Source organism: Ursus arctos, unplaced genomic scaffold, assembly GCF_023065955.2.
Source record: "Ursus arctos isolate Adak ecotype North America unplaced genomic scaffold, UrsArc2.0 scaffold_14, whole genome shotgun sequence".
Taxonomy (NCBI): domain Eukaryota; kingdom Metazoa; phylum Chordata; class Mammalia; order Carnivora; family Ursidae; genus Ursus; species Ursus arctos.
The window spans coordinates 27,498,800-27,522,248 of NW_026622808.1; the positions used below are offsets into that span (position 1 = coordinate 27,498,800).

General features: G+C 56.2%; 3 protein-coding genes across 14 annotated transcripts; 2 read left to right on the top strand and 1 right to left on the bottom strand.

Moving 5' to 3' along the window:
- The first annotated feature begins 444 nt into the window (after positions 1-444).
- BABAM1 (BRISC and BRCA1 A complex member 1) lies at positions 445-8,026 on the top strand. Of its 12 annotated transcripts, none has more exons than XM_026500467.4 (10): positions 445-552; positions 1,435-1,490; positions 1,886-2,242; positions 3,236-3,294; positions 4,005-4,125; positions 4,205-4,286; positions 5,091-5,115; positions 6,542-6,671; positions 6,853-6,939; positions 7,592-8,026. In XM_026500467.4, the coding sequence occupies exons 3-10, from the start codon at positions 1,937-1,939 to the stop codon at positions 7,793-7,795; spliced, it is 1,014 nt and encodes a 337-aa protein (XP_026356252.1). In that variant the 5' UTR covers positions 445-552; positions 1,435-1,490; positions 1,886-1,936; the 3' UTR covers positions 7,796-8,026. The 12 variants fall into 12 exon arrangements, with proteins under 12 accessions (XP_026356252.1, XP_026356255.1, XP_026356258.1 ...); XM_026500470.4 differs by having other exon boundaries at positions 1,924-2,242; XM_026500473.4 differs by having other exon boundaries at positions 446-552; positions 4,208-4,286.
- Positions 8,027-9,247: 1,221 nt separating this feature from the next.
- Positions 9,248-13,753, top strand: ANKLE1 (ankyrin repeat and LEM domain containing 1). The gene is made up of 9 exons (XM_057311632.1): positions 9,248-9,309; positions 9,383-9,535; positions 9,968-10,073; positions 10,185-10,329; positions 10,564-11,337; positions 11,498-11,669; positions 12,208-12,367; positions 12,474-12,603; positions 12,841-13,753. The coding sequence occupies exons 1-9, from the start codon at positions 9,248-9,250 to the stop codon at positions 13,011-13,013; spliced, it is 1,875 nt and encodes a 624-aa protein (XP_057167615.1). The 3' UTR covers positions 13,014-13,753.
- A 1,803-nt stretch (positions 13,754-15,556) lies between these two features.
- On the bottom strand, positions 15,557-21,746 carry ABHD8 (abhydrolase domain containing 8). The gene is made up of 5 exons (XM_026500474.4): positions 21,556-21,746; positions 19,599-20,346; positions 17,643-17,813; positions 17,282-17,498; positions 15,557-16,238 (listed from the first exon to the last, which is right to left on the bottom strand). Exons 2-5 carry the CDS (start codon positions 20,336-20,338, stop codon positions 16,068-16,070), a joined length of 1,299 nt encoding a protein of 432 aa, XP_026356259.1. The 5' UTR covers positions 20,339-20,346; positions 21,556-21,746; the 3' UTR covers positions 15,557-16,067.
- Positions 21,747-23,449: the final 1,703 nt, after the last annotated feature.

Sequence of the window (23,449 nt, forward strand, 5' to 3'; positions counted from 1 at the left end):
TTGCAAATATATGTAAAATAAAGGAGCAGAATTAAATAACTGGGCAGGGCCTGGGGCGTGAGCCACGCCCACCTCAGGCCTCAAAAACCCGCCCCTCGCTGAGGGCCAGGTCAGCTCCACCAATCACCAATCAGCCCTGCCTCTTCTTCTAAATCCCGCCCAAGTTCCTCGCATTCAGTTTATCACATTGCAAGTGAGGCCTTCTCCATTCCTTTGAGCCTATTCCGTAAAAGGTCCGCTCCGCTAGGCCTCGTCCCAGCCTATCAGGGTTGAAGCACTGACCAGTGTAGCCTGATTCGGCCAGAAACATCAAAGCTCCGTCTATTCTTGCTTTAACCAATCACATTCCAAACCCCACCCCTTAGCACAGTCCTAGCCTATCAACTTTCAAGGCTCTCCAGCCATCCCCAGTTCAGCCGTCCGCTTGCCTTACGGCTTGCTGAACTACATTTCCCAGGAGGCGTCGCGGCTGCGCCACACTACATCCGGGCTGAGAAAGATGGCGGCTTCGTAGTCAGTTTTCGGCTGAGTTGGAGGGAGGCTCAGGCTACGGTGAGAAGAGGTTGGGTGGTTGCGGTCCCGTCCATAGAGGTCCAGCCCCAAGCCTTCCCTGAGGCTTCCGCTTTCAGCTCTGGTTTCTCCTGCGGCCTAGCCTTCATCCCTCTTGCTGAAGCTATAGCATTGTTTTCCTTAGAGGTTGAGGGGGTTGCAAGCCGCTGAGAGACCATCCTTCGCAGCCCACACCCCAGCCCAGATAGGCAAACTGTTGATGTCCTATCTTTCTTCAAAGGGCCCTTTAACACCTAGATTCGTGCCACTCCTTTGCGCACTTTCTAGGCAGCCCAGTGCCCGCTGGGGAGAATCCCAGAGCTAATGACTCTTATTTTTTCTTACGTTTAGGCAATCCCTACACCCAAGATGGGGCTCGAACTCACAACCCCAAGATCAAAAGTCCCATGCCCTACGACTGACCCAGCCAGGCACCCCAGCTAATTACTCTGTTAACCTTAAAACTAAAACTGTCAGTTATTTTTTACCAGCAAAAAGAGGTTTGTTTGGGAATAGCAGAGAATACAATTCAGGACACACAAGCTATAGCAAAATCTTAGGCAAGTCCAGAACAAAGGAGAGGAGTGCTCTTTTATAAGAGGAAGGGGAGTTGGTAGGGGCTCTTATAAACCTAAAGTCTGTTGGAGTAAATTGGGAATTTGAAGTTTAGTGGCTTTTCACTGGCTGAGTTGTGAAACTCTGTCATTGGCTGGGCTGTTGCCAGGCAAGGAGAAAATCTTAAATTTTCTTACTGGGTGAGTATAGTCTTCTTACTGTTGGGAATGCAAGGTCTGTCTTCCTGTTGGGGTCTGCCATTGCCGTAGGGGGTGAGAGCTCCTCTTTTGGCCTCCCAATTCCATTTTAAATAAGGCTTCCTTTATTCAGTTTCCCACAGGCATAGCTGGATCCAGGTGCACAGAGGTCTAGCCGCTGTTTTCTGGGTGAGCGTCACTTTAAGCAGATTTTCTTTCCCCTCTTGGAGGCAAAAGAGGCTCCTGACAGCTCTCAACTTCTGTCCTCCCAGCTCTGCAACTCTAACGAGTCCCTCTTCCCTAGTGGCACTATTGGAAGCCCCAGAGCTGCCCCTCATTGACCTGTATTGGGTCATGCCCCATATCAGAGCCATTCCTGGTGGCCAGATTCATTCATTGGCCAAGGAAAGGGGTGGAGTTAGCACTACAGAAAAAATGGGAGACTATTATCTTAAGTCAGGACGGATGCCAGGCACCTGTTCGGCATATAAGGAAACTAAGGTCGGGAAAGAAGTGATTTTTACAGTCATTAAGTAGTTCATGCTCTGTTCTGCCCAGTAACCAAATGTTTTAAAACCCCTAAGGGGAGGATCCTGGCTTCCCCCAATCCTGCTCCATCCAGCCACTTAGGGGCCATGGAGGTGGCAGAGCCCAGCAGCCCCACTGAGGAAGAGGAGGAGGAGGAGGAGGAAGAGGAAGAGGAAGAGGAGCAGTCAGCTGAGCCCAGGCCCCGCACACGCTCCAACCCTGAGGGGGCTGAGGACCGGGCACTGGGGGCCCAGGCCAGTGTGGGCAGCCGCAGCGAGGGTGAGGGCGAGGCGGCCAGTGCTGACGATGGGACCCCCAATCCTCCGGGAGCTGGCCCCAAGCCCTGGCAGGTGCCCGCAACAGCTCCGGAAGTCCAGGTGCGGACACCGAGGGTCAACTGTCCAGAGAAGGTGGTAAGTGAGGGGCTTGGCCTGTGGCTGTGAGACCTTAGGTTTAACGTTCTTGCTTCTTGGGATTCATTGGTCGCTTCGTAGGAGTTTTCTAGGGCTACCAAACAAATTACCACAAGCCAGGTGCCTTAAAACAGCAGAAATTCATTTTCTCACTCTTCTGGAGGCCAGAAGTCTGAAATCAAATTATGGGCAGGGCCAGCTCCCTCTGGAGGCTGTAGGGAAAGATCCTTCCTTGCCTCTTCCAGCCTTTGGGGGCTCCACATGTTCCTTGGCTTGTGGCCACATCACCCCAGTCTCTGCCTCTGTCTTCACATGGCCTTCTCGTCTGTGTCTCTGAATCTTCTTTCTCTTATAAAGACACTTGTCATTGGATCAGGGTCTTTTTCTTTTCAAGATTGATTTATTTGAGAGAGGGAGTAAGCTGGGGGGGGGAGGGGCAGAGGGAGAGGGAGAGAGAGAGAGAGAGTATCAAGCAGAATCCCCACTGAGCAGGGAGCCGGATGGAGGGCTGGATCTCATGACCCTGAGATCATGACCTGAGCTGAAATCAAGAGTTGGATGCCCCTGTCGACTGAGCCACTCAGGCGTCCATGGATCAGGATCTGTATCTTATCTCAAGATCTTTCTCTTAATTCCATCAGCAAATACCCTAATTCCAAAAAAAGTCACATTCTGAGGTTCCTGGTGGGCATATCTGTGTGGGGGTCGGGGCACAATTCAACGCACTCTACCTTTGTTTACTTATTTCTGTGTCAGACATTCTCTAGCTCCTTTATGCTCTTATAAACCTGGACTCCTGATCTAGTGCTCTTTTCCCTGAACCACCGTCTTCTAAAATAGGTTGCTTGGCTGGGAATCGGGGGTCATCATACCACCTTTTCAGACAGAGCTGCTTGGAGAGGGCCGCCAGAGTGCCGTGTGGGCCAGTGTTAACGTCCACTTGCTAGGCGCTGCCAGGCACAGTGCCCTGACCTTCCTCGAACCTTCTTGCAGATCATCTGCTTGGACCTGTCGGAGGAAATGTCCCTGTCAAAGCTGGAGTCATTCAATGGGTGAGAGGAACATTTTGGGGCTTGAATATGCAGCCACAGCTTGGGGTGAGGTGGGCAGGGGGAGGCAGCTCAAAAAACTCAGGACTCTCTCTCTCTCTGAGACTCACAGCAGCTTGGCCTGGCCTAGGGCCTGGTGCTGTCAGAGAGTCACAATGGCAACCAACCATGAAAAAACTGTAACCCACCAGGGCTCCGTTCCAAACCTGTGAGAGTGGCTTTGTGCCGTCCACGGCACAGCAATGACTCAAAAACAGGTGAAGTGACTTGCCCAAGGCCTCACAGCAAATAGGCAGAGTCAGGACTCAGACCCAGGCCTAGATGGCCCCGAAGCCCCTGCTCTGAGCAGCTGGGTCTCTGTGGGGTTGGTAACTGGGCCCGGAAAGGGTCCAAGGAGCTCTGGGGGATGCTGAGGACAAGCCTGCCTTCCCCTCGCTGCCACCCCTAGCCGTCTGTGGCTGAGTGAAGGCCTGGGGGAGACCTCGTGAGGATCAGTTGTGAGACCCAGGCTGGCCAGAGGAACCCCATTTGGAGAGGGCAAAAGCTGGAGGCAGGGGCTGGGCTCTGCCACCTCCCCGAAGGATCTGACCTGGGCCTCCATTGCCTAATCCTGAGGCTGGTGGAGGGCTCCCCAGGACTGACAAGTGAGGAGATACCTTCCAGGCCGGGAGGCCTTGCCTTAACCAACCCCCTCACCCTCTGTCCTTCCCCAGCTCCAAAACCAATGCCCTCAACGTCTCCCAGAAGATGATTGAGATGTTTGTGCGGACAAAACACAAGATCGACAAGAGCCACGAGTTTGCGCTGGTGGTGGTGAATGACGACATCGCCTGGGTGAGGCTGGGGCAGGGCCTGGGTGCTGGGGGGTTCCCTCGGGGCGGGGAGGCACCTTGCTGAGGCTTGTGCTTCCCAGCAGCTGTCCGGCCTGACCTCTGATCCCCGCGAGCTCTGCAGCTGCCTGTATGACCTGGAGACGGCTTCTTGCTCCACATTCAGTATCCTTCCAGGCAGGGGTGCCCTGTGGAGGGGGCTGGGCTGTCCTGCTGTCCTGGAACCCCAGACACCTGAGCCATGGAGGGGGCTGGCTGAGACTGGCTCAGGTCCAGATCCCACTTCTGCCGTGACAAGCTTGGGCAAGTCCCCTCTTTGAACCTGTTTCTTCATCTGTAAAACGGGGAGGCACAAAACCTGCTTCCCCAGGGGGTTTCTGTTAAGATAAAGAGTCACGGTACAGAAACAAATCCAGCTGATTTGGACTCTCGATGTCAAAACCACACGCATAGAGAGCATTCTGTGCAGGGCCAAGTATACCGTTGGTGCTCAATAAATGGCAATACGTGACTGAGATTTCACAATCACTGCTACAGCTCCTGCAACCTGGGCACAGCAGATTTTATGGTAATTTGAACACAAAAGGCTCACGTGCAATCCAAAACTTAGAAAATGATCCTTGTGACTTACAAAACAATGCTGAGTGTTGAGGGTAGGGGACGGGGACACCCAAGGCTCTTGCATTGTGAGGACAGCTTCCCTGTCTGGGATGGAAAGGGGAGCTTTGAGCCACCAAGCCTTTTCAGGGCATCCAGTGCGGGCCCCCTGTTTTGTGATCTATGCTGAGGGAAAACAGGCTCAGACAGGGCAAGCGACTGGGCCAGGGTCACACAGCACATCTCCTGCACGGTGGTACCTGGCACGAGGCGTGAAGGTGCCCGGGCTCCTCTGGCATCAGGATGAGGGAAGCCACCCGCCACTCCCTACCCGTGCTCTGCCACCAGCCTTCTCCTTAGCATCTCTGCCAGATCTGGAAGGTCTCTTCAGCCTCATGTAAGTACCGCCTTCCCCACGTCTCGCCTTCCATGTCAGTCCTGTGATGGCCCTGAGGTCCCCCGCTCCATTGTTTTAACCCACAGGGCAGCACGGTTTTTCTGTAACGGGCTGGACAGTAACTATTTCTGGCTTTGCAGGCCATATGGTCTCTGTCACAATGACTGGGTCCTGCCCGAGTAACCGGAAGGCAGTCACAAACTATGCACGGGGCTGTGTCCCAACAGAATGTTCTTGATGAACACGGAAATTTGAATTTCATATCCTTTCCACGTGTTGCAAAATGTTCTTCTTTTGATTTTTTCCCCCCAATCATTTTAAAAATGTAAAAACCGGGGCGCCTGGGTGGCACAGCGGTTAAGCATCTGCCTTCGGCTCAGGGCGTGATCCCGGCGTTCTGGGATCGAGCCCCACATCAGGCTCCTCCGCTATGAGCCTGCTTCTTCCTCTCCCACTCCCCTTGCTTGTGTTCCCTCTCTTGCTGGCTGTCTCTATCTCTGTCAAATAAATAAATAAAATCTTTAAAAAAAAAAAACCATTCTTGGCTTATGGGCCCTAGCAGTCCAACCCCTGTCTTTACCTGCCCCCTAATGGTGGACACAGATCTTGTTTTGCCTTTTCCATCGTGATTAACCTGGTACAGCTGTCCCGGCAAATTTTGCAAGTGAACCCATCCTGTAAATTCCCAATGGAAGACATGCTGGGCCAAAAGGGTGTGTATTTTTAATCTGCTAGAGTTTGCCAGAGCTCTTTCCCAGGAAACCAACCCTGTGCCCCTCCCCCGACACCAGGGTTGTTTGTGCTGCCGAAGGTTCTGTCTGTCTGATGGAGGCTAGCGGCCACCTGTTACTTGCACTGTGGTTTTCTTTGAGCCTTTTTTCATTCATTTGTAAGCCATTCGGTATTCCTGCAGCGATTTCTCCATTTGTCCCCTTTGCCTATGTTTCTGGGGCGATGTCGGCTTTGTTCTTATTGATAATCAGATTTGTTTTTCACATATTAAAGACATTAGCGCTCTGTCTGCCCAATGCTCTCTGCCAGTGTGAGATCCAGCCACGGCCAGTTGGGGACGTGGGTGCTAACTTATCAGATAAGATCAGGTCCCTGCCTTCGACTCTTCTGGCCTGGTGGGGTAGGGCCAGCTCAGGTCAATGACGGGGGATGTAAGGGCGGTCAGAGCGGGCTCCACCTTTGGGGTCAGCAGAGTCTCCCTGATAGAGCAGGAGAGGTCAGGCAGAAGGGTGAGGCTGGAGAGGCCCTCTGGGCAGAGGGGACAGCATATGGGGAGGCTCAGAGGCAGCAGTGAACTTGGGAAGGATCATGTGGGGCTTTGCACGCCCAGTGAAGGCCCAGGCTCTACGAGGGTGACAAGAGGGGCAGGTCCCCAGAGTGTGCTCTGACCTGTCCCCCACTCTCCATTACGCAGCCAGCAGAAGACTGAGCTGCCAGTCACTGAGAATGTGCAGACAATTCCACCCCCGTATGTGGTCCGCACCATCCTTGTCTATAGCCGTCCGCCTTGCCAGCCCCAGTTCTCCCTAACGGAGCCCATGAAGGTGAGTGAGGCCGGGGAAAGGGAGGGAAATCTGCAGCCAGCAGGATGGTAGTTAGACACCAGGAGGGACTTCCTGATCACGAGAGCTGGGACACCCAGAGTCCAAGGCAGAAGCTGGGGAATTATGGTCATGGGGGCATGGGGTAGCTCAGGCCCCGAAGGCCGGCGTTCTTCCCCTGCAGAAAATGTTCCAGTGCCCATACTTCTTCTTTGATGTTGTTTACATCCACAATGGCGCTGACGAGAAGGAAGAGGAAATGAGCTGGAAGGTGAGAGCCTGCTGTGTGTGTGGGTGGCAGGTGGGTGGAGCTGGGGTGTCTTGGAACCCACGTCCGTTTTGCAGCCCTGGAGCCCTGGCCCTGCTGGATCATGGTCCTTAGATCATTCAACAACCATTTCTACATGTCTGCTGTGAGCTAGCGGGGGATTCTCTCTGTCTGCCTTTGCTCTCACAGTGCCCTCTGCTTCGAGAGCCCTTCCTTCCCTGCCTCCCCAGGCCCTCATGGTCCTTCACATCCCAGCCCAGACTTCGCTATAGAACCTTGATTAGGCCACTTACCTCTGTGCCTCAGTTTACCCAACTGTGAACAGGGGGAGTTGAGGCCAGCTCCTACTCCTACCTCAGCACCCAAACCGAAAGGCTCTGCTCGTCAGGGATGAATAGCATGGTTGTTGGGGGTAATGTGCATCTAACTGTGTCTCTCCAAACTGGGGGCTCCAGGACTGAGATTTCTTGGGGTCCCTACCACTGTGTGGGTGGCAGGGAATATTTGCTGAATGTGGGAACGTTTCCTTTCTGGCAAACTCCTCTTCATCCTTCAGAACCCATCCCTTATGCCCCCTCCTCTGGAAAGGCCTCCAGGGGCAGAGAGGGTCCATCAGGGGAACCTCTGCCTGAACAGCCCTTTCCCGGCCCCACAGGACATGTTTGCCTTTATGGGCAGCCTGGATACCAAGGGTACCAGCTACAAGTACGAGGTGGCGCTGGCTGGGCCAGCCCTTGAGCTGCACAACTGTATGGCCAAGCTGCTGGCTCACCCGCTGCAGCGGCCCTGCCAGAGCCATGCCTCCTACAGCCTGCTGGAGGACGACGACGAAGCCACCGAGGTCGAAGCCACTGTCTGAACCATCCCTGTGCATCTCCGCCTTCTTGTTCAGTGAAGCCCTTGGCTTAGAGAATGGTTCTCAAACTGGGCTCTGTGGCACCCTGGTGGGGAGGGTTCCAGGAGGCTCCTGGGGATTCTGGGCACCCGTTCCCTGTTTTCCAGCCCACCCCCCACTACTGGTTTGTTGACTGTAAGTTTTGTTCTTCGCTGTGTGCTTTTTGTCATCAAAATAAAAATCTGAGAATCCCTAGCCCAGGTCCACAACAGTTACCTCGTGTTAATTGGGATCTTTGGGTTGCAAGTGACAGAAAACCTACCGGCTGGACAGAAAGGGGAATGGTTTGGTTCTTGTGGATGAAAAGCGAAGTGCAGCTTCAGGCTTGGCTGTATTCAGTTGCTCAGGCAATGATGCTGTTGGGGTGGGCTGAAACATCTCACGTAATTGGTGTTCACCGTGTCCTGCTTTTCTCCTAAATCGTGGAAAGGGCTTGACCACTCCTCAAACTACAGCCCAGGTGAAGAGAGGGCCCCCACACCTCCATACGACTCGCCTTGCCTACGTCAGGTAACCTTACATTGGGCCAGCGGTGGGCCAGAGTTCTGGGCTGCTCTGATCCAGGAGGACTTGATCAAGCCCCTCCTCTGGGAAGGGGTTACAGCTCTTTCAGGAAATAGAATGGCTTTTCCCCAGAGGAAGGGAGACCAGAGACAAATACAACAGTCTACCATTCAGCTATCTTCCTGGATAATGAGCGATTGTGAAAAAAGTTTAGCGACTAGATTCTTATAAAACGGAAACAGCTTTATTGAGCAACAGCTTTTCCTCCCTATGAGCATTTATTGGGCACCTATGTGCCAGGCCCCTGTGGTGAAACTCGTTCCATTTCACACCAGCCTGGAAGGGATTATTCTCCCATTTCGCAGATGGGAGAATTAAGGCCCTCAGCGGCCCAGCGCTCCTAAGTAGTGGACTCCAGTTTCCCCGGGAAGTGAAAACGGGCAACACAGAGATGGAGGCGGGAGCTGTTAATTGAAGCCTTACACGGTATCGAGGCGGTGCGCGTCCACGCAGGCCCCCTGGGCAAAACGTTCCAGGAGACGTGATGCCCTGTGGGCACCTGTGGTCCTGGGAAGCAGCTCCACCCCTCTATCGGGGTGAGTTCGCGTTTCCCCGCTTTTAAGATGAGATAACGGCACGCTCGGCGGCCTCCACCCGCCCGGGGCCTTATCGGCGGCCCCAGGCCCTGCGTGAGCGCCACTCGGTGTCACGGGCTCCCGCAGGCGCTAGAGCTCCCGAACCCCGATGTGGACGCCGGCGCGACGTAGGTCAGCTCGGCTGGGGACACCGCGCGGCGCGGGCCTGCTGGGACCCGAGGCGGGGGGGGGGGGGGGGGGGGCGCGTGCGCACAAGGCCGCGGCGGGAAGTTGGAACTCGGCGGGCAGGGCAGCGGGGCTCCGGGACAGCCCCCGCATGGACGCGGCTGCCCACCTGGCGCGGCAGCTTCGGGCAGCGTTGCGGGAGGAGGAGCCGCGGTGAGGGCGGGGACCGGGCCGGGGGCCGGGGGGGGGGGAGGGTCGTGGTCCACTCTGACCTCCTAGTCCGTAGGGCCGTGGAGGAACTGCTGAACCGCGGCGCCGACCCCAACCTGCTGCTCGCGGATGGCGCGGCAGCCCTGCACCTGGCGGCCGGAGCCCGGCACCCGCGCGGTCTGCGCTGTCTCGAAGTCCTGCTGCGCCGAGGCGGGGACGCCAACGCTCGGTGAGGCGGGGCCTGGACCCGGGGCGGGCTGAGCCGCGCAGGGGAGGCGTCTCCCGAGTCCGCGGGCGAGAACTGGGAGTCTTGGAGAGGGCATCCCAAGCCTAGGGGCGGAGACTCGGTGCTCAAGGGTGGGCCTTGGAGATCTCGGGGCGGTTCCTGAGGATCCGGGGGCGGGGGCGGGGGTCCCAGAAGCAGGGTGGGATGTCAGGTTGCGCTGGGGCCAAGTAGAGATTAAAGGTTCGGATCCGGAGGTGAGAGCTCTAGGCTTAGAGAGCAGAGGTTTGAGGCTGGCCGAGGGCGTGGTGTCTAGGATCCAAGGATGGTGTCTCAGGCGGTGGGGTGGCGATAGGAGCCCGAGAGCCAAGGTTCCGGGGTGCAGAGGCGGAGATCACATTCCCTCTTCTGCTGACCCCTCCTCCGCTCCGGCCCCAGTTCGGTCGAGGCACTGACGCCGCTGCACGTGGCTGCCGCCTGGGGCTGTCGCCGTGGCCTGGAACTACTGCTGGGCCACGGAGCGGACCCCGCGCTGCGAGACCAGGTAGGAGCCCAGCGCCTGCAATGGCAGGGCGGACCCGGAGGGAGCAAGGGAGGGAGGGAAGAAGGGAGGGAAGAGGATCTCGGGTGCCCCCTGCTGACCGCGCCGCCGCAGGACGGACTGCGACCGCTGGACCTGGCAAAGCAGCAGGGGCACCAGGATTGCGCCCGCGTCCTTCGGGAGTTCCAGACTCAGACCAAGACCTCGACCCGGACACGGGCAGAGAGCCAGGAGCCGGAGCCTGAGCCCGAGCCTGACGGTGAGTGGGGCCTGCGCCTCCTCGGGGGCTTAACGTCTGATCTAGCTTTGCGTGTCCCTCTGATGTCTACTCTCTGGCTCTGGCTCAAGTGCAGTGTCTCCAGTAGCTGTCTGCCTCCGACTCTTTCCCTCCTCCCTGCGCCTCCAGCTGCCATTTCTGCCTGATCCAGCCCCCATCTCTGTCTCTGGCTCTTTTCACTCCTCCTTTCTGACTCACTCCCATCCCTTACTTTAGGCCCAGATCCCAGGGGAAAGGGGCTGGACGCCAGGCCCTCTGGACCTCCCAATGTGACGCCGGGCTCCATAGCACTGGGCAGCAGTGCTGGCAGGGACATGGGCCTGGAGGCCAGCCCCAGACTCCCCAGCCTCCTTGCCCCCCCTGAGATTGCTGACGAGGATAGTGGCTTGGAGTCCCCCCCAGGACAATGGAACTACAGCTCAGATACCTCCTTTGTCACTGCAATTGAAGCTTCTGGAACTGAAGACCCAGCCCCGCATACCTCCTCCTGGGCTGGGTCATTATCCCAGGCCAAGCAGGGAGTCCTGCCTGGTATTCGACCTTCCCAGAGGATGCCAAGGTCTCCAGGTACCCCACAGCTGGTACATCGAGCTGCCAGGGCAGACAGGGAGGCAGAACTAAATACCTGTCTGCGGGCCCTGAGTCTGACCTCTCCAGATGCCTCCCCCTCCCCCATATCCCTCCCTGATGGGAGCCCTGCCCAAAGCCCCCCTCGGGAACCACCGCCTGGACTCCCCGACACCCCCTTCCTCAAAGACGAAGAGGTGTCCCTCGACAGTGATGTGGCTGCCCTCTGGCTGACGGAGGATGAGGCGAGCTCCACAGGTGTCAGGGACCCTGTCCCCTCTTGCTTCTGCCCTCTGGTCCCTGCCGTGTCTGACCTGGATCTGCTGCGAGGGCTCCGAGCACTTGGTGAGAGCCCCGGCCCCATCACACGCTTCACTCGGCCATACCACCTCCAACGGCTGGAAGAAGCCCGTGCTGCTCCTGGTTAGTCTGTTCGGGGCATCCAGAGTCCGACGAGCCTGCGGGAATTCCCGGACACCCCTGTCTCTCAGTCCTGCCTATTTTATTCTTTGTCTCTGGGAACAGCCCCTCTTCTGTCTGCCTTGACTCAGTCCTCCCCTGCCCCCCCCCACCTGGGGCTCAGACTTTTCAGGGCACAGCCCAGAGCTGGCCGAAGCCCTGCGGACAGGCTGTATCCCAGATGCCCAGACAGATGAGGGTGTGCTTGCCCAGCAGTTCAAGCGGCCAGATCCCAAGAGAAGGTGGCGGGAGGGAGTCACGAAGTCCAGTTTCACGTATCTACTGTTGGACCCCAGGTACTCGGGGCAGGGATGACTCAGAGGTGGAAGCTGGAAAATTCTGGGATTGGTTCTTATTTGCTTTGTAGCTTTAAAAGGGGGATTGGGGGGCGCCTGGGTGGCACAGTGGTTAAGCGTCTGCCTTCGGCTCAGGGCGTGATCCCAGCATTGTGGGATCGAGCCCCACATCAGGCTCCTCCACTATGAGCCTGCTTCTTCCTCTCCCACTCCCCCTGCTTGTGTTCCCTCTCTCACTGGCTGTCTCTATCTCTGTCGAATAAATAAATAAAATCTTAAAAAAAAAATAAAAATAAAAAATAAAAAAATAAAAAAATAAAAGGGGGATTGGCCCTGTCCAGTCATCAGCTTCTTTAACTATAAAAGGTTGGTTAGACCCAGTTCAAAGCTGCTGAGTGTCCCCATGGAGCATCCACCACTCTCTGCCTTAGAAAATGGGGCTTACTGGACATGGATTCTGGTTGCTCTGTGAACTTAGAAACTGTCTTCAGGGCAGCTCTCATCACTTCTTCCTCTCTGAGCAACTCCCTTCATCCAGGGAGACTCAGGACCTGCCAGCCCGAGCCTTCTCACTGACCCCGGCTGAACGCCTTCGGACCTTTGTCCGTGCCATCTTCTATGTGGGGAAAGGGACACGGGCCCGGCCAGATGTTCACCTCTGGGAGGCCCTCAGGCTCCATCGGCAGCCAGGAAAGCAGGTGCGAGGCTAACGATCAGGGTCATGGCAGGGGCTGCTGGGCTATGGGGAGGTGAAGGGAGGAGGGGATTGGAGGGCAGACCCCTGACCCCACCCTGGCCCCCTAGGCCTGCCCCAAAGTGCGCCAGATCTTGGACATTTGGGCCAGTGGTCGTGGTGTGGTCTCCCTGCATTGCTTCCAACACGTGGTAGCTGTGGAGGCTTATACTCGAGAGGCGTGTCTTGTGGACGCTCTAGGTAGGTGCCTGCTCGGGGGTCACATGAGGAACCCTTGATCCACTGATTACCTCACCCCTTTCCTCTCAGACCTGTTTGTGCATTCATCCAATGAGCAATTATTGAGCACCAGCTATGTACCTGCACGCGTACATATTTTGCTCTATTGGTGTGTCCCTGATTAAGAGCAATATGCAGGGGGTTCACTGTCACATCTGCCAGCGGTTTCCAATAATGCCTGACCCTTCCTCTCTCCAGGGATCCGGATGCTGACCAACCAGAAACAAGGCCACTGCTACGGAGTCGTGGCAGGCTGGCCGGCCAGCCGGCGCCGCCGCTTGGGGGTGCATCTGCTGCACCGCGCCCTCCTTGTCTTCTTGGCTGAGGGTGAGCGAGAGCTGCGGCCCCAGGACATCCAGGCACGTGGCTGAGTCCTGGGGAGTTGGCCCTCCGGCCTGAGTAGAGATCAGGGTGTTTGCATGTGGTGGCGGCCCCCTGCTGAAGGCAGCCTACCCGCTCCAGAAGGCTGCCAGGGGTGAGGGGTGGCCCGCAGCATACGGTGTATCTTCCCCCAAGCTGAGGGAGGACTTTGTTACAGATGGAACTTCCGGAGCCTCCCGACATGGGAGAACAAGTAGGGAACCAGAGGATCTTTGGAACATTCCAGTGCTTCAGAACATGCTAGTGCTTTGGCAGGTTGGGCCTGTCTGTGTAATCCACTTTTATCTCCCAGACGCAGGGGACTCACATGTAGGATGGGCCGGGGGGAAACGGCCAAACGCAAGAGCCAGATTTCTCTGCTTCCCAGCTGTGGGACCTCGGACCACTAACTTGTGTCTCTGAGGCTCAGTTTCCTTAGTTGTGCAATGGGGACAGTGACAACTCCCACCTCAGGGAGGGTCATGGTGGAGACGGGAATAAACAAAGGCAGGAAGTACAGTGTGTGGCTCAGAGCCCTGTAGGTGGAAAATCTCTTGGGGAAGGGAGGTGCCGTGATGCCGTCGAGGGGCAGACTGTGTGTGGTGACATGTGGGCAGAACCCAGGAGGTCGACTGGGGTATGGGTGAGCGACCAGCCCTCTTCAGGATAGCTGTGCAACGGGGCTCTCGATTGCTTCTCTGAGACTGTTTCTTCCACTATAAGATGCAATAAATAACGGCGATTTCCTGGTGATGCTGTGCGATTTCAGACTTCACATATGTGAAAAGCTTTAGTAAATGCCAAGCTGCCATCCTGGTGAGGTGTTGATGGGATCATTTTATTTTCTGGAAGTTGCTTCTTCAAAGCGTTTAGTGTATTTAGAGATTTGGGTGGATCCGCCGCCTCATTGGGTTGACCATCTGCCCATCATCATGGCTTAGTGAACCAAGTCCTGCAGGGGGGCGGGGGGGGGGGGGCAGCGGGACGGAACCCCCGGCACGTTTCCCCTGCCTCAATTCGTCCAGGCTGAGCCCCTGGCCGCTTTTGGAGACTGGCTGGTATGGTAATTAGGGGCCGGGCCTCGGGAGTGGGTCTGGGCTCTACCATTTTATTTATTTATTTTTAAAAAGATTTTATTTATTTAGAGAGACAGCGGGCATTAGCTGGGGGAGGGACAGAGGGAGAGAATCTCAAGTGGACTCTTCGTAGAGCGGGAGCCCCCCAGGGGGCCTGATCCCACAACCCTGAGATCATGACCTGAACTGTAATGAAGAGTGTGACGCTTAGCCGGCAGACCCACCCAGGCGCCCCTGGCTTCTACCATTTTGACCAAACTGGGGAAACTTCTCTGAACTTCCTTTCCTCTCAGACGTCAACTCTCTGGATAAAGTGATAGCAATTAAAAGTGTGCCCCATGCCCAGGAATTCACAAAGAAGTCACTGGGAAAGAATCCAGAGAAAACTCCCCCCCCAAAAAATGACCTAAAAGAGATGAGATTTATCTAACAGGATTTCCCAATGTGGACCCTGACATTTGAGGTCAAATTATTTTTTGGGGTAGGAGCAGCATCTCCTGGCTCCACCCACTAGATGCCAGTGGGCTCCACCCACTTCCTCCCACCCCCAGTTGCCTCAATTAAAAATGTCACCAGAATTTGCTAATGGAGGGTGCCTGGTGGCTCACTCGGTTAAGTGTCTGACTTCTGCTCAGGTCCTGCGACAGGCTCCCTGCTCAGTGGGAAGTCTGCTTCTCCCTCTCCCTCTGCCCCACGCCTCATGTGCATGCGCTCTCTCTCAAATAAATCAATTAAATTTAAAAAAGAAAAAAGAATTTGCTAGTGGAAAACAGTGCCCCCAGGAGAACTCCTTTCTAAACTAAAGGTGGGCTTACAAACCAGTGGGGAAGGACCAAAGATGCAGTAACTAAAGGGACAGTGCTCTCCCCGCACCGTTCACACAAACCACAGGTGTACCTTGAGATACATACATTAGAAAATATAGAGGAGTAAGAGCATGGCCGTAGGCAGGAAATCCTGCCAGACAAGAAAGGCAGATTCTTTGGCTTAAAGCAAGCAAGCAAACAAACAAACAGTATCTTCATGGCCAAAGCAACCTTAAACCAGGTTGAAAGACACAATGGGATAGTAAGAGGTACAGACTTGCTGAGTGGCATGGGATAAAAGGGACTCAATGAACCGATGGCGTCAGGCACTTGGCACAGAGCTTTGTATACAGGTGGCACTCAATTATGGCTGCTCCGACCCATGCAACGTCTACTGATCCTCACCTTAACCCCTGTATGAACCTCAGCGGGACAGACTCCTGCCTTCCAGGGACTGGGAGCTCACCATCTGCCTCTGCTCTGGGAATACTGCCCAAGCAGTATTCTGAGGAGGGAGGGAGAACTCAGGAAGCAAGCCTGGACTGCCAACGCTCTCACTTCTCTGCAAGTTAGCCCTGAGGGGGTGGCGCCCGCATCAGCCCTGTCTGCAGACGGGGAAACTGAGGCTCAGGACCACCCTGCCCTGCGGTCACCCAGCACAGGTCCGGAGACTCAGATTGTCACTTCTTTTTATTGAGTTACAAGTTGAGATGTGCAGGTTCGGTGGCGCCAGCCCCCCTATCCCTCCCCCCCACTTGGGCAACAGTAGCTCCCAGCGCCAAGATATGGGGGGTGGGGAGGGTCTCGGGCAATGAGGCGGGGCCCCGAGGGTCCCGGGATCAAGCACGGCTGACACGGAAGACAGAGAGCGGGGTGGGGGGCCTGCCTCGGCCGTGGCGTTGAGGGGCAGGGGCTTCTGTACAAGGTCATCCTCCACGGGGGTTCCGGCTCCGGCCCCAAAACACCGATGGGTCCGGCAGGATGGAAACGGAGAGCGGTGTATCCACTTGGCTCCCGAGAATGCCACGTCCTACCCAGCTGGCCTGGGGGCGTCTCCCTGACCTGACTCCGCCCACCGGAGCGAACAGCCCGCCCAGGTGGTCCGCGCTGCGGACGTGGGGCGGCTCCTGGCTTCCTCCAGCTGCTCCTCGGCTTACCAAGCGATGCCCGCCCGGCCCAGCGGCTACTTCTTCTCTTCTGGGAGCGCGGGCAGGGGCTCGGGCAGGGCCTTTGGCGAGGGCTCGGGCTCCCAGAGCAGGAATTCATGGAGCAGCGTGTTGACCGTCTCAGGACACTCCAGCATCACCATGTGGCTGCCTTCATCAATGAGCTTCAGGAAGGCCAGCAGCAGGATCTGCGGGGGGCACAGGTTCAGGGTGGCAAAGGCAGAATGGTGCTGCGTGGGGCCAGGCTGCCCTGAGACACCCAAGCCCATCCACACCAGGCTTGTAGCATTAGGAAGTCCCTCCTGGGGTCTACCCCTTCAACCCTCCACTTCCACCCAAGGGAAAGCTGGAGGATAGCCTGCTGCCCCAGTGGAGCTCAAGTCAATATTCATTCAACATTTATGACGTGCCTACAATATGTCCAGAGCAGGATTTCTCAATCAGCACTACTGACATACAGGGCGGGATCATTCTCTGTAGCGGGGGCTGTCCAGTATACTGTAGGATGTTAAGCAGCATCCCTGGCCTTGACCCACCAGATGCCAGCAGCAGTGTCCCACTCCCCCCGCCCCACAGTGTGACAACTTAGTATGTCTCCAGACATTGCCAAATATCCCTAGGGAGCAAATTCACCGCTGGGTGAGAATCACTGAGATAGAAAGACAAGGTCTCTCATGCCAAGACAAGGTCTCTCGTGCCAGGCTTCTCAACCTTGGCATTACTGACACTTGGGGTGGGAACACTCTTTGCTGTGGGGCCATTCTGCTCACTATAGGGTGCTGAAAAGCATCCCTGGCCTCCACCCACCAGATATCAGAAGCCCATCCTCCCCATTCAGGACAACCAAAAAAGTCTGCAGACATTTCCAATGTCCCCCGGAATCAGAATCCTTGCTGGTTAAAAACTGCTGGTCCAGAGCTAGGCCAAGCTCTGAGGATCCCAAGACACCGTCTCGGTAGCCTCTGATCTAAAGATCCCCTGGTCCACCCTCTCCCAGAATTATGTATTGTGTCCCTGGTCACTTACACAAATCCCAGCTGTGCAGAGCACCTTTTATGCATAGTGGGGAACGCACCCAATCCTAACACCTGCCCAGGGCAGCCCCTCGTTCTGGATTGCACTTTCAATCTAAGCTCTCCCTTCTCTGGGCTGAAGCACAAGGCAGAATCGCACTGGGGCGCGTGCGCAGGGGATATAGGGGGGTGTGGTGGCTCGGATGCCAAGGCCCTACCTCGGCCATGCGCTGGTCTTCCTCCACTGGCACAAACTTGTCGTGCATGCCATGAACGAGCAGGACGGGCACCGTGAGCTCAGCGTGGTAGACCTCGTCACCTTCAGGCCAGTACTGGCCGCTCATCATGGCTCTCAGGACAAAGGACGACACGTTGAACGCATTGCCCTCCTTCAGTAGCTGCTTCTCTTTGGCTCCTTGGCGGGCGAAGCCAGCCCTGGTGGTGGGGACGCACTCCTGGAGGCCTCGTGCCAGCTCGGCCACCAGGGGCGCCTCCAATGCCCGTCCCAGCAGCAACACAGCCTCCCCTCCCACCCGACTCGGAGACATGCCAGGGTCTCCCAGGGCCGGGGTGACTCACTTGAGAAAGCTCCAAGCCAGGCAGGGCGACAGGCAGTGCAGGACACATGTGGGCATGTTGAAGATGGAACAGAAGCTGGGTTCCAGTGCCGTGGGGCCCCCGCCGTTGATCATGATCACCTTGTGCACCAGGTCTGGGTACTCGTGTGCCAGGAACGTGCAGAAGGAGACGCTGCCGGTGGGTAGGTGGGGGGCGGGGAGGGTTGGAGGGGGGCGGTCAGCAGGATCCAGGCAGCGAGGGAGTTAATGCCCTCCCCTCACCCAGAGACAGGTCCTTGAAGGCCAACATTCTTCCCCTGGGGCGCACGGGCACTGGATGGGAGTGAGGGATGGGTGGGGGGGCATCTTGAGCGCCCCCAAACTATAAGACTATGTGTGTGTTAAGAGTGATTTTTTCCCCTTCTTTTTGGAGAGAAGATCCAAACCCAGAACTTTCATTAGATCCTCAAAGCCGCCATGACCCCCAAAGGGGTAAGAATTACTTATTGCCAAGTGTTAAGAAAGCAATCCAATTAGACTGCTACTTTTTGGTTTCCCAGAGAAGGTCCCTGTTTCCTGTGCATCCCTTTCCTGTACGGATCCTCTGTCTCCGGCCTCTGGGCATGGCACATTAGCCTGCCTTATGCAGGGCGGAAAGGTGCAGTCTGAGGAGCCCCTACAGTCCAGCTCCTCATTCCCTCTAAAGCTGGGTTCATTTGGCAAACGATGGCCTGTGGGCCAGCCATTTGTTTTTGCAAAGAAAATTTACCATTTGGTAGATTTGTAAGTTATTTAGTAAATAAAGTTTTATTGGAACACAGCCACACCCATTTGTTTACAATTATGGCTACTTTTTTGCTATGACAGTAGAGTTGTGAAGCTCCAACAGAGACGACCATATGTCCTATAAACCTAAGAGTTTCTAGGCCCATTAAGAAAAAATTTGCCAACCCGAGCTGTGAAGAGGAACACGATACAAGCAAGAGTCAGTTGGACTTAACAGTACCAGTGACTCCCTGTGTGCCCTTGGGCAGATTGCCTAACCTCGCTGAACTTCCGTCTCCACATCTGTGAAATAGTAACTGGGCTGTCCTCATAGCATTGTTATGAGGTCACAGGAACTACCACAGATGGGTGCTCATTTAATTGATGGAAACATTTAGCATAAGCATCCACTTTTGGGGGGTGTTATCATATAAACAAATAGGAGCTATGTTACTTCCCAGCCTGGCTTCCTTTCTTTCAGAAACATATGTAACATTTCTTTCTCTTGTCTCATTGCATGGGCCACACCGCTAAAACAGTGGTTCTCAAACTCGCCAGCTGATAGGATCCTGCCTTTCCTCCTGGGTAAAGGAGAGCAGTACCACTTGGCAGTAATCAGGCACCCAGGCCCAGTCTTCAATGCAGTGGGCACTCACCTAAATGCTAGATGGTATCATGTATCGCCCCTTTAAGTGGGAGTGAATTACAGCAACCTGTGGCCTTGTAAAAAGACTTTACAGGATTCTAGTTAGCCCTTCCTTAGAGGCCTTGGGATCTCCAGAGCAACTGATTTTTGAACTTAAAGATAGTGGTTCTCAGTCTGGGATGATTCTGACTGCCAGGGAACCTGTGGCAATATTTGAAGACACTTTTTTTTTTTTTTTGAAGACACTTTTGATTGTCATGACCATCACCAGGCCATTGTGCCGGTGGCAACCAGTGGGGAGAGGCCAGAGATGCTGCTGAACATCCTACCGTGAGCATGAAAGCCCCTCCAAGAGAGGAATGACCTAATCCAAAACGTCAGTAGTGCTGGGACTGAGAAACACTGCTTTAAAAGAGTATGAAACAACAGCAGTGGTGGCGGGAACCCCTATCTTGTTATAGACATTAATGAGAGTTTTCAAGGAGAGAAGTCAGCGTTTGGCAAGCGGGTGTCCAGTCCCTGTGACCCCCACCTCTCACTCCCATCCCCACCCCGGCATTGGCTCACCCGTAGGAATGCCCGATGAGCACGTTTCGCTTCTTGGCATAACGCTTGAAGATGGCACGCATGTCCTCCGCCAGCGCATAGAAGGTGTAGGCTGCGGCCACCTGGGGTGCCGAGCTGGCCCCGTGACCGGCCAGATCGGGTGCCACCACCTCATAGCCCAGGCGCACAAAGAAGTCCAGCTGCTCCTTCCAGATGGCCAGGGAGCCGCCAACACCGTGGATGAAAAAGAGCACCACGTCGGCCTGGGCACCTTTGCAGCTTGTGATGCGCTTCTCACAGTCAATGTGGATGGTGCGCTTGGGGCGCCGGGCCCGCCGCCGGCGACCACCACTGCCACTCCCGGCACTGCCTGAGCCCGAGCGGCCATCGCTGCCCGCTGGGTCGGCCAGCTCCACCTCTAGGGCGGCCGGCGGCTCCCCGGAGCCATTCTGCCCATGTAGGAGGTCAGCTCGAGGTGCCCGGCCCAGGTTCTCCACCAGTAACCGCCCATTGCGGTACACGGTAATTCGGCGCTGACAGCGGACCAAGCCAGACCGGTCCCCCTGGGCAGCATCTGGCGGTGGTGGAGGTGGGTTGGGGGCTGGAGCAGGCCCAGCATGCTTCACCCGCAGCACCCGGCCAGGCTTGACCTCCACAAAGGTGTAGCCATCACTGGACTCCACGCTCTCCAGAGGCCCCACAGCGTTGGGCGGCGCGCCTAGCAGGCAGCAGAAGATCCCATCGGTCACCCCGGTCAGCATGGTGTGTCCTGCAAGTGGGGGCACAGCCATCTCAGGGGCCATCTACATGAGGAGCCCTCCACCCCCACAGCACCCAATCCCTGCACCTGGGTCAGGTAAGCTGTACCAGGAGGCCCCTTCTGGGCTTCAGTTTTTGGAGGGCCAGAGCTAGCCAAGCACCAAGATGTTTTGTCTACCTAGTCAGTGCCTGCATGGTGGTCGGCCACCCTCCTGGGCTATCCTAGTCTATCCTAGTGATAGGGACCTGGCTATGGCTGACCCCAAGAGGTTTCCATAGGGAAGGTGGTATAGTCCAGGGCTGCTTCTTGGAGGAGGGGATATTGCGGCAAATGAGGACCCCCCCCAGCTCAGGGTTATAGCAGCTATGGCTTCTAGAACCCATTCATTCATCCATCCATCCATCCATCCATCCATCCATGCACACATTCTCATTAACTTACTTTCACAAACTGGGCACATTCTGACTGCCTCTGAAGGCATCTAAAAAGGTGCAGATTCCAACGAGCCTCCATCCAGGCCTCTGAACCTGGCTCCTGAAAGGTGAGGCCCTGAGGGAGTGGGTTAGGGACTGAGCTCCAGAAGGCCTTGTCCAGCTCCGCAAGACCCACACTGGGTCTATATCACAGACGGAAAAGCTGAAGCCCAGACAGTCTGTTCCCTCGTCAGTACCCCGGCTTCCGGGGGTCTGACACACAATCCCCAAAGGTGGAGAAGAGGATGGAAAAGGTAAAGCCCTCCCTGGGGGCCTCCGGTCCTCTAGCCTGCTCTCTGGGCCACCCCCCCCGTGTCCATGGCAACCACAGGCAGTTACATAACTCAAGGGGGATACCCGTGCAGTGCACCCCCATTGTCTAGGGCCTGGAGATGGGACCAACCCCTCCCCCGTCCCCGTCCTGCGCGCCACGGGGATAAGACTAGCGGAAGGCACGGCCTCCGATGGCCCGTACTTGCTGATAGAGGGGAAGCAGGTCGCGCCCCCCCTCCAGTGGAATCCCAACCCCGGATTGCGGAGGGGGACGCAGATGCGCCACGCCAGGTCCCCTCCCCAGAGCCAGATCCCTGCCTCTCAGGTGTTAGTAAGCCCTGCGGCGGGGTCGAAGCCACTGGGGCTCCGCGGTTTCCTAAGAGCCCGAGCACTGGCTTTGTGCACACCCCCTTCCGAAGTGGAAGCCCCGGGGACCTCGATGTCCCCTTTCCAGAGCCCACTCCCCGCTCACCTCATCGAGGGCCCTGGAGCCCGGGGCTGGGCGGAGGGGTCCCAGGCGGAGAAGCCAGCGTCCGCCTGCGTCGCCGTTTTACATGGTGGCACGGGGTCGGCCCAGGCGCGTCTACGCGGGCGGGCTCGGGCCCACGGCGGTCAGCGCGGGGGCATCCCGCGGCCGCCGAGAGAGCCGGCCCTTTAAGTCTCTCCCCGGGGGGAGGGGCTGTATGCCGACGGACAGGTGTCTAGACCAATCAGAGCTAAGAAATGACCTGGCCTAGTTAGACTACCAATCATAGGCGGTATCTCCGGGATGAAGGCGGGCTCAGGAAGCAGCAGCCCCACCCCCTTCAGGGGTTTATCGAGGAGGAGGGAGGAATTAGGCCTGGCCCAGGGCCGAGAAGGGGTCCCAAACTGGGGTCTGTGGAGCTCCGAGGAGGCAGCAGCGGGAGCCCTTTACTGTGAATAGGATCCCCTCGTCTAGCCCCTGCCTCCGAACAGCCCTGTACCCTCCAAATGGGGCCCCCGTGGTCCTCTATCTGTGCTGACCTTTCCGTTCTAGGGACTCCCAGATCTTTCCAATTCTGGGTGGGGAAACTGAGGCTCATAAAGGGCACAAAGTCACAAGGCAAGCTGGGGGGCTGCGGGGCAGAGGTGGGACTTAAAACCACGGCTGTGTGATATCAAGTCCTGGAAATTGTTATTCGTTAAACCTTTAAGCGGACAACTTGAAGCTATGAGTAATTAGGGAACTGGAGTTTCACAGACAGGCCAGTTTAACCGTTGGCCAACCTAACCGGTGACTCGATGGTCCCAGCTGGAGTCAGAGATCCCAAGGTTCACATCCAGCCTCTGCCCTTTGTTGATGTGTGACCTTGGGCAAGCCACTTCTCTTGAGACTCCACTTATTTCTCCATGAAATTAATCCCCTCATGAGTTTGCTATGCAGGTAAAAACACCCAGAATGATGTGTTCAATACATTATTGACATTATTATTGTACTGGTTTAGTAGTATAATACTGTACAGTTTTGCTAAGTGATGGTGCAGGTAGGATGGGCTTCAGAGGACAAGGGGTTAACCATTCCTTGCCCACTCCCATCTCCTGGAATTTGCTGCCAGAGCTGGATTAGGTCCCACCTCCCACTCTTGCCCACTCAGAGAGCTCCTGGGAGACTACAGTTGATTCATGCAGTAAAAACTCCCCTTCTCCCCCCCCCCCCCCCGCCCCGCGCCGAGCTGGGAGATCTGGGGTGCCTGCAGGGACTCAGCCACAAGCCTCGCCCTTGTGGAGCCCCTGGGCTTTTGGGGGAGTCTGGGGAGAGTCATATGGAGACATGGTTGGGCCGAAGGGAGGGATGGGGCTGGGGGAGAGGACAATATCCGAGGATTTTAAAAGTGAATTGCGGGGTGGGGGGGATGAATAGGAGAGCATCAGGCATAGGCGGATGTGGCTGAAATTTAGAGGGGGTGTGTGTGTGTGTGTGTATGGAGGGCGTCATATGCTTGCCAGGGGAGCTGAATATTTTCCCTGGCGCAACGAGCACCACAGAGACTGTGAGGCCCAGATCTGAGCATTAGAAAGATTTTTCTAGGGCCAGAATGGAGGTACCACCAAGGGCAAGCTTGAAACACGTGAGTTTTAGATTGAGAAACTGAATCCCCGAAAGGAGCAGGGACCACCCCAAGGACATCCAGGCAACTCCAACTTAGGTCTCCTGGGCTCCCCGCCAAGGAACAGAGACTTGGCTGGGTCCAGAGAAAAGCTGCCAGCCAGCTGTGTGCCATCTGCCTGCCTCCTGCTGGGGGAAGGAGGACCAACCAGCCGTTTCCTGAGGCTGCCACCAGCTGCGCCACGGTCACCTCCGGGCACCCTCTGCCCGTCGACAAGCGAAGGAACCACAGCTCCCA

Bases quoted from the DNA above. Each gene is read 5' to 3' on its own strand.
- BABAM1 (XM_026500467.4), top strand. From the start codon at position 1,937: ATGGAGGTGGCAGAGCCCAGCAGCCCCACTGAGGAAGAGGAGGAGGAG. The intron at 4,287-5,090 runs GTATCCTTCCAG...CATCTCTGCCAG, and splicing joins GGCTTCTTGCTCCACATTCA to ATCTGGAAGGTCTCTTCAGC. The intron at 6,672-6,852 runs GTGAGTGAGGCC...CTTCCCCTGCAG, and splicing joins CCCTAACGGAGCCCATGAAG to AAAATGTTCCAGTGCCCATA.
- ANKLE1 (XM_057311632.1), top strand. From the start codon at position 9,248: ATGGACGCGGCTGCCCACCTGGCGCGGCAGCTTCGGGCAGCGTTGCGG. The intron at 10,330-10,563 runs GTGAGTGGGGCC...CCCTTACTTTAG, and splicing joins GCCTGAGCCCGAGCCTGACG to GCCCAGATCCCAGGGGAAAG. The intron at 12,368-12,473 runs GTGCGAGGCTAA...CTGGCCCCCTAG, and splicing joins ATCGGCAGCCAGGAAAGCAG to GCCTGCCCCAAAGTGCGCCA.
- ABHD8 (XM_026500474.4), bottom strand. From the start codon at position 20,338: ATGCTGACCGGGGTGACCGATGGGATCTTCTGCTGCCTGCTAGGCGCG. The intron at 17,814-19,598 runs GTGAGCCAATGC...ACCCACCGGCAG, and splicing joins CTCATCGGGCATTCCTACGG to CGTCTCCTTCTGCACGTTCC. The intron at 16,239-17,281 runs GTAGGGCCTTGG...TGCCCCCCGCAG, and splicing joins AAGACCAGCGCATGGCCGAG to ATCCTGCTGCTGGCCTTCCT.